Below are 12,549 nucleotides of genomic sequence, written 5' to 3'. Positions count from 1 at the left end.
CTTGGCTTCTTGGGAAAGCAGAGAGCAGTGAAGTGGCTCAGGCTAGCCTAGCAGCTGGTCTCACAGACTACCTAGGTCTTTTATTATTTAGCATGAGGATCACAAATGCTGTCTATGAGCTAAGGTAGAAATAACCAGGTTGCTTACTATGCTACGCTTATTAGCTCTTCACACAAGAGTTGAAATGGAATGCAACTCTAGCCTCTGAACTGAGAGACTTTACTATGAGGCTATCTGGAGTGATGCTGGCACCATGCCCCCATTAAAAGTTATAGCTGTTTTACTGGACCAAAGGGGTAGCAGGGTTGTCACAGACTAGACTCACACTCCTGGAAAAGGTCCTTCTAGCCACTACTGGAAAGGCTGTTCTATACTCTGGTGGAATCTCTAGGTGGCAGATCTCTCTGCCTCCAGTTTAAAGTAGGAAGTGGTGGACAATTCTGTTGACCAAGCTTTAGATTAGATTAGCCAACTAACCCAGGACTGTACCAATATGGGCTGCCAGTAACAATGGCTAGTCTTAGCCTGGGAGGCCCATGAGCGAAAGGCCAAATCCAATGCATTATTCATGGGAAAATACATCAAAAGCCTGGTGTTTTGTCTCCTGCTACCCAAAAGATTGTCCACAACCCCTCTAACTGAAGGTTCTTCACCCATTGCTTATTTCCACATATCCGCCATTAATTCAGTTTAAAGACCCTGTCATTAATGATTCAGCATTTCCAGACACACACCTCCTCCCCAGTTAAGAGGCTGGTATAGGTGAGACAAAGTCTCAGCAGTTCTAGAATAAATTCTCCTCCAATCAACCAAAAACACTCAGTAAATCCCAGAATGTGTTACATATTACTGGCAATTCCTTCTATAAATTTTCTGTGATGGCTCTAGTTAATAACGTCCCAAGCAAAGTAAGGGGATATATCTGATGTGCAGAAGCTGCAGCCACACCCCATAGCTGAAGACCTTATTCACCTGTGCCCCATCCTTGTGTATGCTGATCTAGTGTTGGCTTATATGAGGTCAAAGGTCTAGCTCAGTGGAATCTATTCTCAGAAATGTTCCCAATTTTCTTCTTATTATTTTACAAAACCAGACCCAAAGGTGTTAGCTCTCTTCTACTTGGCAATAGGAATTATTTGCTGTCAGAACTTCCTTTAAGGTTAGAGGTATCACTGTGAAGGTTATAAGTGTCTGTCAAAACAACTTGGGCAAAACAATTTTGTTAATGCAACCAGAAAAACCTGATTTCAAAAACCAAAGGACTACCTTTGGAAAGGAAGTATTTCAATTTGACCATCTTATTTATGCCAGGCTGCCAACCATAGCTAAACGTTCTTTTCTGAAAGCCTGCTTATCAGTATACAGCACATTTGGCCTTGTCCTGGGGATCTTTCCAGAAAATTCTGCAGCTTTCCCTAAAACTGACTAATAGAGCATCAGTACAAAAAATAAAAATCTAGACAAAGAAGCATTCCCTCAAAGCACCAGGGCCACCTGAAGAGAGATTTTGGGAAGGGCAGAATGTTAAAAAGGCCTATGTTACAAGCATGGGCAAACTACACCAGAATGTAAGCTCCACAAGGGCAGGGACCATATTTTATTCACTACACTATACCCTCTATACCACTGTACCCACTCTAACAGTGCTAGGCATAGTGTTGAATGAATGAATGAATACTTCCTGATTAAGGAGGTCTATACCTACATTCAAGGGCTTGCTGTGCCTATGTCAAGACATGGCCCATAGTCTGCAGGAACTTTTAGTGGCTCTGTATCAGCAGAGATTTGTGCAGGAATTCTAATATATTAATATTACTACATCCTCTTCTAATCAACAAATGCCTTTGGGATATGATAACCCCAGATTTCATTTCGGAAATGACACCTACCCACATATACATGTTATATATGCTACCATATCAGTTGTGCAGATAATCTTTTCCAAGATAATGTGCTTTATGGCTTAAACCATTCCTTCTAACCCCACCATTAACATCAGTTATAGAAATGACATCTTCCAACTTCATGAGTTATCAAACTGTTTGATTACTAACTCTGGTGCAGATGACTCCCAGTTTTATAGGCCATTATTCAAGATCAACAAAATATTTCAGCTGAGCACCTGGAGAGTATTTCTACTGACATTACTGATCCACACACTTCACTACTAGAGGCTTCACGTACCACTATATTTTCCTCCACCAAGAATATCCTTTCTTAAAAACTTTCCCCTACTACCTACACCCACACCTCCCTTCTTCACCATGACTCACTGACAACGGCTCAGTAAATACCTGGGAAAACTACAGGCCACCACCCCTCCCTACTAAGAAGTACATGTGGGGGATGGCTTTCTTCCAGTTTAATATAGCTTAAGGGTTGTGATGAAGACTGATCCCTGAGGCCTTTTATGTGGGCCTGCCCTACCCCCACCCCAGCCTCCTATGTAATCGCCTAGTTAGGGGTTGTTTAGTCTGGTTAGGGTGAAATATTATAAAAGAAATTCTATTGAGCCTCATTTTGATATGTGCCATATCAGACAAAATCAGTTTTTGATATAAATGGATGTTCTACTGAGGCTAAAATATAAGCAAAGTTAAGATTTTTTTCCATAAGCGCCAACAGCAGTCACGCAAAGGGGACATGTTCCTCTTAATGGGAATATTGTTCATCAGACTTGGAGGTACGGCAAAAAGAAGGGAAGGCAATTGTATTCAAAAACCAAAATTTTATTGAATAGGATCAAGATAGGAGGGGAAATAAAAGGGGAGGTCTACATAGTCAGATTCTTGAGTGGTTCTCAGGTTTCCCTACCTGATGTTGACTAACTGAAAATACTGATTTTACCTATATACCTCTAACAGGCATAACATCAGAATTTGTTCAACGTCTCCAAAGAAATATACAATTATTTCTCTTAGGTTCTATAGTTGTTTTTAAGGCAGTTTAAGTGCCTGCAATGGAAATGCACTGCGTTTACTTTAGACTGAAGGTTTAGAAATTGGGGAATAAGTGGCCTAGAGGGAATGTCACCAACTCAATCTAAAAAAAGCCACAGATATCTTGGGATGGCTTTGCTGTATAAGAGTTGTTGCCAACAAGCTCCATTCAGGAGATCTGATGCAACGTCACAACCTAATTCATTCAGCTTTATAAAACCTTACGTATATTGGAAGTAAAAAACAGTCGGTGCCAAGGAACAGAAACGTTTCTAAAGAACATATTCAAACCTCTTCCTGCTGGTCAGACATGGAAGGTGAACAGCTAAAAATTAAATAAATAATGTAATAATTATCTGGGGAAGTTAAGATTCTCTCACAATGAATGGAATAACAGAAATGTGAAGTGTTTCAGGGTAGCCTGTAATAAGCAGCATTTGATGAGGAGATACAGAACATAAAAAAGAAGTCCATGAAGAAGTTGAAAAGTAAAAGCAAAGAACAAAGAAGAGAAATTAAGAAAAGGGGATTTAAAGCGATTAGTTTAATACTTAAAGGTGGCAAAACAGTCTAGATCCTGGTTAAGTCAATACACACACACATACACACACACACACACACACACAGACATGCATACAAACACGCACACACAGTTTTACAAACAAAACTTAAATCCAGCTCTTCTCTATGTTTGAAATACCTTTACCCCTCATCAACATCTAACTTCCTCTCAGTTTAACTCTCCACATTTTCCATGAAATATTTTATAACTACTCAGGCCTACAAAGACCTCTGTACTTCATGGCCATTTTCTGCACTTAAGAGATTCAATCTTGCTCCTGATTTGCATTGTATATTTCACATGATTATATAAAAGTCTTATATTCCAACTAGAGTGTAAGTTGGAGTCTATTCTCCCATTCCTTGAATTTGGGCTGGCCTTGTGACTAGCTCTAGCCAACAGAATGTGGAAGAAGTGATATTTCAAGCATAGGCCTCAAGAGGTTTTCACATTTCCTCTTGCTCTCCTGGAACCCTGCCAGGAGGCCATGTGACTAAGCCTGGATTGGGCTGTTGGTTAGTGAGAGATCACATGGAGCAGAAAAGAGTCGGCTTAGCTAAGGCATGCTACATCAGGCAGTCCAGAGCCGATCCAGCAGCTGATCTCAAAGTATGAGTGAGCTCAGCTGAACCTATCCAATCTGTAGAAACTTGAACTAAATAAATGGTTCTTGTTTTAAGCCAATATGTTTTGGGGTGATTTGTTATGCAGCAAAAGCTGCTGAAATAGCTGAAACATACACAATTGTTTTAGCTTTCCAATGAAATACTTAATCATAGTGTGCCTTATATTAGAATCAAGTATTTGCTGTTCACCTCTTTGTTACGGGAGGGCAGAGCCTGTATTATATTCATTTGTGTATTCCCACAACACCTAAGTTGTGCTTTGTTCACAGTAGGCACTCAGAGTTTGATAAACTGAAACGAAAATCATCATCTGAAGTTCAAATTCTGGTGTTCATCAGCATAATTTACTTAATGTTTAACAATAGAAGAAAATACAAACCATAGTACTGCTTAAGAATCAAATAACTACTGAGGATCTACTATTGGCCTTGTGTTGTTATTCTCAATTATGAACCATTAAGGGCCAGCAATTATTAGTACTTGGAATATAAATGCTACTTCAAGATAGTTAATAAGTGAGCCTTTAAGTTGTCCTTCTCAAGATTTAGCATTAACCCAAATTTGGATTTTCATAGAAATATGCACATATATTTGATACATGAATGTGAAGTTGTACTGCAATCGCACTTCTATGAGCTTGGGAATATAGAAATTATAAAGTGGCAGAGAAGAAGATTTTGATTTGCACTAATTCACATTAACAGCTGGCTTTCTAAACCCAGAAACCTGACAAATGAGGTATGTAGGTAAATATACTTTAACTTTGACGTGCTATAAAAGTGTAAAATATCATGAAAGCCTGTGTATTCAAAATGTCATTTCACTTTTTTCCTTAAGAAGTAGAAAAATTAGAATAGACAGGACGGCTCAGAAAGGATGAATAGTTTTGCTATCCACATCTAATTTGCTTCCTAATAAAATTCTATGGCTTTTAAATGACACTCTGCTATTATAGTCTATACAGAGATGAGTTCATCAAATATTCCATGTTTTGAATATTTTAAAAATTATCATTCAATTGATAGAGCCTGAAACACTGTAAAGCAAAAGAACATGAAAGCATGATCAGAATGAATATATTCATAAACCAGTGAAGAAAATACACTCAATGACAGTAAAAGAATATCCTTGCTGCACTGAACTGGGGACAAATCCCCTTTTTGCATGGGTGCGTGTATGTATCCTATAACTTGCCTTAACTTTAACTTCTTCCTTTAACTTCGGCCATTCCTGATTAATATTGTTATCTTTGACTTATAAAGGGCATAATGGTTAAATCAGGTAGTAAGGTGGATAACTGAGTCAGGACCTTAAAAGGTTTAGACAGGCTAAATAAATAAGAATGATTAAAATCTGGTTTGTTAATAGAATGTCTAGAAGGAAAACGCAGACCAAAGAGAGTGAAGTCTTCAATTGTGGTGTATAAAATCAACCACATAAAGACTAGATATGGAATGAGTAACAATGCTACATGTGAAAAAGATTCAATTACTAGCAGATGGAAACTCAATAATTCAGGATAGAAAGGCTGTCCCCCAAACTGGAGTGCATTAATAAAAATACAAAGAGTGAAAGGGTCAAAGTTAAGTGAGACATATTTTAGCCAACTTCAGAAATACCTTTCTTATAATCAGATTGTCTTGAGGTGGACCCTGCTGCTTTGGGGAAGCAAGTTCTCTTCAAGGAGAATATTCAAGCACAGTCTAGGGTGCTGTACAGGGATTCCAAGTATCAAGCCAAAGGTTATACTACATGATTTTTAAGATTAGCACCCAGCCCCCAAATTCCATAACTCTATTTTAGGATTCCAAAGAGTAGAGGCAAAAGGACACATACTCAAGGACACCTAATCATGTCTCATTTGAGGTCAAGATATCTCCTTTGAAACCACACTTCCAGACTTTCTATTATAATCGGCACATCTCTTATAGTTCATAAGCTGCTCACTTTAAAAATGATGGTCACTTTAAGTTATGAGAATGACTAAGATGAACTGCAAAGAGATAAATATTTTCAGCACGGGATGTGGAAAGATCATTTTTGTCACACTGATTCAACCTACCTGAGGCCTGCTAATAATGAGCCAGGCAAGTTTTTCAAATGATCTAAGAAAAATTTAAGCTGCTTTAATAGAGACAGACATAAATAGAAATTAAGTGATAGATTCAATAGGAAGAGGCATATTCCTTCATGATTCAGTGAAATTTTGGAGTTTTGGTTTCTACTACTAAAACTCCATAATAGGAACTCTGAGAACAAAAATGTAACAGAAAATAGGAACTTAAGCATAAGCAACAGTGCTCACTGAGAGCTCACAAGTACTTGAGCATTCATCCCCAGCTCAGATCCACCTTATTTCGGCTGTGTTTTCTAACTTACTCCCTTAGTTAACGTTTTCTGTGAACACTAGTTGCTTTCCATAGGGACCGAAACCACAAACTCGAGAGAATGACCACACTTCCTTTCCATGAAGGGTGAGAAGGGAAAAATTTTTCCTTGGATGTGTTTTCCCAATGAAATTCAATTTCTGCTTTCCAAGAAACGCCAATTGGCTCAGAAGTCTCTGAGAAGAAACAGTGCTGGGAAAGTCAAGCAGATACCACTCCACAAAACCATAAAGCAAAATTCCCATCTTTCAGGTTTACATCAGCCAAGGGGTTAAAACCTGAACATCTCGGTTGAGTTGCTGAATCCACAGGTGGAAGGTGTTAAGTGTGGAAAGAGATACTCAGCTGCATTTGGGACCATGCTGGGAAAGACTTTATGTGCAAGAGAACCCCCACCTCAACTCCTAAATATTAAGTTGACACACGTTTCTGGGACGCGGCCTGAATCCTCAAACTTTGGCGGGTCTATAGAGACACAATTTTCTGTTTTCTGCTTAACAGGGCTTTCCAGAATTGTCATCAGATGACAGATTACACCACCCATCCACAAGGATTCAGGGGTAGCTCAGGCCATCCATTATGGGTTAAAAGCTGTTCTAGCATGAATCGAGTCACAGTGGTAAGGAGACTACCAATACAAGGGGTCCTACAGCTTTAAGAAATACCCTGGGCATCTAAAAGTTCTCAGAATGCAAACTTTGTCAGCTCTGAAAACAAGAGGCACTGCATCATTATGGCAGGAGAAACAAAGCCAGCCCCCTTTTAAAAAACAGACAAAAAAAAAAAAGATTGTTTTAATAGGAGAGAAGCATCAGTCATTGATTCTTACTTCATTCACACTTTCTATCCAACCCCATCCATCTTCAGAGTGAAGAGATGACAGAGCCCAGTTAACTCTCTCCCTCTTTCGGCCCCCGCCCATACTGCTCCTCTATACCCCATCCACCAAGGCCTACCAACCCACCCTTTTCAATCTGCAAGCAACAGCTCTATAGCACGACTCTTTCTATCTAATGGGCTTGCAAAGCTCAGGTACACCTAAGTACCGGCTTTCAACACATTACTTTAGTAGGGTTGCCTGTCAGGTTAGCATGACTGGTCAGGGCCTTTGCTAATTATCTAAAATGACCACTTAGTCACTCATGGCTGACCGCGTTCTACAAAGGAGGGGATGGGAAGACTTAAGGCAACAGAAAAAAGTCAACAAACCAAACCAACAATCCAGAATGTAAAATATTTCATTTTTCTTAAATGCTACTGCCCTCATTATCTGCAAACAAAAGTCCTCTGGGCAGGCAGTCTCTGCATCAGTGCACCTGCTTAGCACTGGTTTGCTGAGCTATCTTTTTGCTGTGTCTGCAGAAGCCAACTATAGCACAATGGGTCACATCACTTGAGGGTCACTTGAGTCCCTCTACATTCTGGGTCTCTCCTCCCACCTCCTGCCTTCCCTTCCACCCACAAAACCTTTAACTCCACCATAGCTAAGGATCCCAGATAGCTAAATAAAAGAGGTGGCCTCAAACACAGGGAAAAACCCTTAGGTCTCCAGTGTGAATCGCCAACGCCAATCCCCCTCCCCTCCCCTTTTCCTTAAGACCTGATGGTCTTCAGTCACACATCTTAAAAGAAAAACAAAAAACAAAAACACAAAGACTTACTTGTCTCAAGTCGATGAAGGCCAACTGCAGCGTGTCCTCCTGGAACCCAGGCACCGGGCCGGATCTGGCAAACTCTGTGGGAAAGAAAAGAGGATAAAAAGCGCCTTTAACTAACCATGGACAGGGAGATTGGCAGACGGATGACAGGGAAGACAAGAGAGGCTGGGGGAGAGGAGGACCAAGCTTCTAAGGAGTCATGTCTCTCTCCCTTCAGCTTCTTTGTTTGCCCTTCAAAATTCGTGTCATCAAAACACCATTAATTCCAGAATCCTGACAGCAAGGAAACTGTACTAATTCGACCTGAAATTTATTCCCATGAGCCGCGCTGGGCTTCAGAGTATTTGTTTTGTGAATGGACAAACAACTTGCAAAGGAGGAGGGAGTGGGGGAGAGAAAAAAGTTTTTCCTCTCAACACAATAAAATCTTCAGCTGTGAAACTCTTTTCAGTTCCGAAAGCTATTTATATTTTAGATCGCTGAAGGAATTTTCGAATTTCACGCCTGTCACCTCATTCCCCAAGCATTTATCAAAAAATATTCCCTGCCACATCATTAATTATTCCCTCACTGATTATTTGTATTATCTCATGAGTGCATTATCGTCAACACACACACAGACACACACTCACACAGACACACACACCAGCAGCAGAGGCTGCCCCAATCTAGCGCTTGGCTCTTCAGTAAAAGAGTATTGCAGATATGAAAAGACCCATCTAAATAAATCTCACTGCAAAAACTTAGGAAACATTTGTACATGTCCATCCTTCTAGTGTATTCTTTGTTCTTGACTTCTACTTCTATTCCACTCTCAAAAATTCTTTTTTCTCTTCCCTCTACCCAAATTTAGTCTTAGGTCAAAGAGACCACATGAATGCTATTTGCAATTTACAGTAGCGCCTTGGGTACATGCTCAGTTTATGACTCTGGCTTCTACATTGTTAATAAGAAGATAACTGCACAGGGCTATAGGGACAAGTACTAGTAACAGTTAAGAATGTCAAATTTTATTGTCCCTAAGCCCTGCTTATTATGCAATCAAAAGGTCTTGTTTAAGCCCCTACATACACACAAAACACACACACACACACACACACACAAACATACAGAGCAAATTCAAAAGTTGGACAGTTACTAACTATGCCTTGAATTCTCTCTGTGAAGCCAAAGCATGATAAACATTTAACATCAATCTACTATTTACCTCAAAAACAACTCAAGTATCTGCTCAAAGCAAATATGAAAAGGAATGTTTTCCTTTCAATTATATTTTTCTTCAGGAATGAATTAAAGAAATTATAGAAAGTTGGTATCATATTATTCTTTTGAAATTAAATAAAATCCATCAAGATATCTGCATATATGTCTGGAAAATTACTTCAAACAACTAGTAGCTGCATAGATTCAAATGATGATTTATGAACAATGACAGGAATTTCTGTTCTTTAAAAATATTTTCCATCTAGGAAATTTCTACTAGGTTTTCATAAAATCCTTGACCTACCTTAAAAAATAATGTTAACAACGCAAGTTGAAGGGAACACAAAAACATTATGTGAAATGAAATTTAAAACAAGTTATGAAACGAATTGTATAGAGCACAAAGTGTTGTACAACTGTAACACAAAATATTCTTATTCTAGAGATTTTAAATAAAAATGACTCAAATGGAAGGAGATAAACTATATAGAATGATTAGCACATTAAGTTTCTATTTACTTTGGAAAGAAAATTTATATGCCATTTATAAATGAATTCTATCATATGTATAGCCCAAATGATTAAAGTTTTAAAAGAGTAAAGTTCTAAGACTATACAAATACATGATGAGAGCCATGTTAATAAAAGCTTGACAGAATCCATCCTTCATATCTTACAATAGCCATTATCTGTGATAACCTTGTATATGGCCACTGCTCAATTACAAGTACAACTTTCCCATACTATGCTCCTGTAGAAAGCAGTCCTTTGAATTACAGCCACAGCCACTCTTTGAGTCTTGATTGTCAGATGGTCAGCTTAAATAAGCTTCCCATGCCTGGGAGTTTCATCCAAGGTTGGTAGATTATCACTGTTGCTCCCGTATGACATAACAGCTATGCTGCATCATCTGAAGTCCTCTCTGTCAGCAGGAACCCTGCTTGAGTCAAGATGCAGCAACTATCACGGTGTTCTGCTGCCCTACACATGTTCAGTTCAGCAGGATTGCCCTATGACACATGGTTTGCATGCTTGAGAGGTGGCTACACATTCTTGAACCTCCTTATTGGGCATGCCCCCTGGGGTTGACATGATGCTGATGAAACCACTCAGGAATCTGGATGTGATACATATTTAGTCAGAGCTGTACTTTATAGACCTCATTTTATGACACACTGAATCTTCCAGGTTCCCAGAGGACATGGTGGCCTTTTAGATTTGATTTTCCTTTTATAAATCAGGGAATGAAAATTATATCATGTGTGACAGAGTAAAGAGATTAATTTTTGGGTATAGCTTATGGAAATGTTTAATTATTATATATTCAACTTCATATATACATTTTTTTTCTCATTGTTTTACATATGTAATTCTTGTCTTCCCACGTAGGCAGGAAAGTCCTTAGGGATAAGGACCATATCACAGAACGTAGCAAGAATTAAAAACAGTAGATGTCCAACAAATACTTACATATTAATTTACAGAAATAACAAGATTAACTAATTACACATATTCTTTACTGCCAGTGAAAATCTTTGGATTGCAATAGTAGGGCACCTTTAACCTGAGTATCAATAAGTAGGCTTTAGGAATTTACGAGCTCCCTAAAATTAGATGCCCAATGATTGAGGAGATGGGCTTTGGGTCATAAAAATCAGTTTGAGCTCCAGTTACTAGCTCTAAGGCCATGTGCAAACTACTTAATCTCCTTAAAGCTTCAATGTCTTCATCTCAAAAATAAGGGTAACAGCATATTCCTTATAGTGCTGCTACGAGGATTAAGTGAAACAACTATGTAAAGCAGTTGGCAGAGTGCCTGGCATATCATCATTGATTATCATTACAATTAGTTTTTTGTGGGAATATGTGTTTCTCTGTGAAGAAGGTTCATATCTTTTATTGACTTCTCAGAGGGTTGGTGACCAAACAAAGGTCAAGAGACACTATTCTATATCCAGGACAAAACAGTAGAAGAAATTCAGCTACTATTCAGTTATGAGTTAGTGAGTTGGTATTGAAAATTTAGAGGCAAATATTTAAGTGCTTCACCTAAAGGAAGCTCATATGACTAATTACTAGTGTATTAGGCACAGCACAGTAATTTTCACCGGTATTATTTGAGAAATCAATAAATGCATGAAATAGATCTCCCATAATTTTGTGATTCAATTATTTCCTTTAAAACATGACTGTTCTTCTAGAGTCAATTTTTTCCACATATGAAAAATGTTAATAGCGTAAGAAAGTGTGAATATTTTTTTAAAGTTTGTATTTAGTCTGACGTCAACTATGTAAAATACAATATGAATAGAAAACACGACAGTAAGCATTTATTTCATAATGTTAACTGAGGCTGTTAGAGAGAGGAAGATTACAAGGGATTTTATTATTCTTTACATTTTATAAACTTTAAAAATGAGACCACTTTTATAATCAGAGAAAAGGAAATAGAAGCACACACACACACACACACACACACACACACACACACCCCTCAAAATTATTTAGTGCTATTTTCTCTAGTAATAAGAGCTATAACTTGTTCAAGATTTAGAATTATAGCCAACTGAGATTGATCTGCACACCCATGTCATAAGAGGCTGCTTGATAGAGAGAAGGAAAACTACACATGGGAGGGGGACGAGGAGCCCCAAGTCTGCTGACACATATACAAACTGATTATATGTACACACAGAAGCTTTCCTTTAGAATCATGAATAAAAACTTTCCGTCTTTTGACATCATAAAAAGGAGTACATGTCTCTACTAGTGGTCAAGTGGAACCAATGGATATATGGGGCACAGTGAAAAAGTCTCTTTCTGGACTTGTCTCTGGATTCCAAGGTCTGTGGTATGTTTTCAGTCTCTAAGTGGCTGAAGCCAGTGCCAAAGTTTCCAAAGGCTGGAGTTCGGCAGAGTGGCCCTCCACTTAACACAGAACCAAATCCTACCTTTGACTATCTTATGTTATGTGGGGACTGAATCAAGGTCCCAATGAGGCTGGCAAGAGAGCTTCCTCTTGGAAAACTTGCTCAGGTTAGTGGAGCCCCTGACCAGCACCCAACCATCCTTCAGACAGCTCGGCTCTCCCCAGCAGCTCTTCCCTGCCCTCGTCCAATCACAGTATGGACAAGAGTTGAAGCTGGGATCGGGGCCTGCCTCCAAGATCCAACG

The 12,549-nt window shown here is 38.8% G+C and overlaps 1 protein-coding gene across 2 annotated transcripts in view; it reads right to left on the bottom strand.

The window, feature by feature from the left end:
- EXOC6B (exocyst complex component 6B) overlaps window positions 1-12,549 on the bottom strand; it is a 714,846-nt gene that overhangs the window by 162,576 nt on the left and 539,721 nt on the right. For both annotated transcript variants that reach the window (XM_036873122.1, XM_036873124.1), the window contains exon 20: window positions 8,176-8,249. In XM_036873122.1, the coding sequence (XP_036729017.1) occupies window positions 8,176-8,249 (74 nt within the window). The remainder of the gene's footprint in view (window positions 1-8,175; window positions 8,250-12,549) is intronic.

The sequence above is a fragment of the Balaenoptera musculus genome, chromosome 13 (genome assembly GCF_009873245.2).
Source record: "Balaenoptera musculus isolate JJ_BM4_2016_0621 chromosome 13, mBalMus1.pri.v3, whole genome shotgun sequence".
Classification (NCBI taxonomy): domain Eukaryota; kingdom Metazoa; phylum Chordata; class Mammalia; order Artiodactyla; family Balaenopteridae; genus Balaenoptera; species Balaenoptera musculus.
This window is presented reverse-complemented; position numbering and strand designations above follow the sequence as displayed.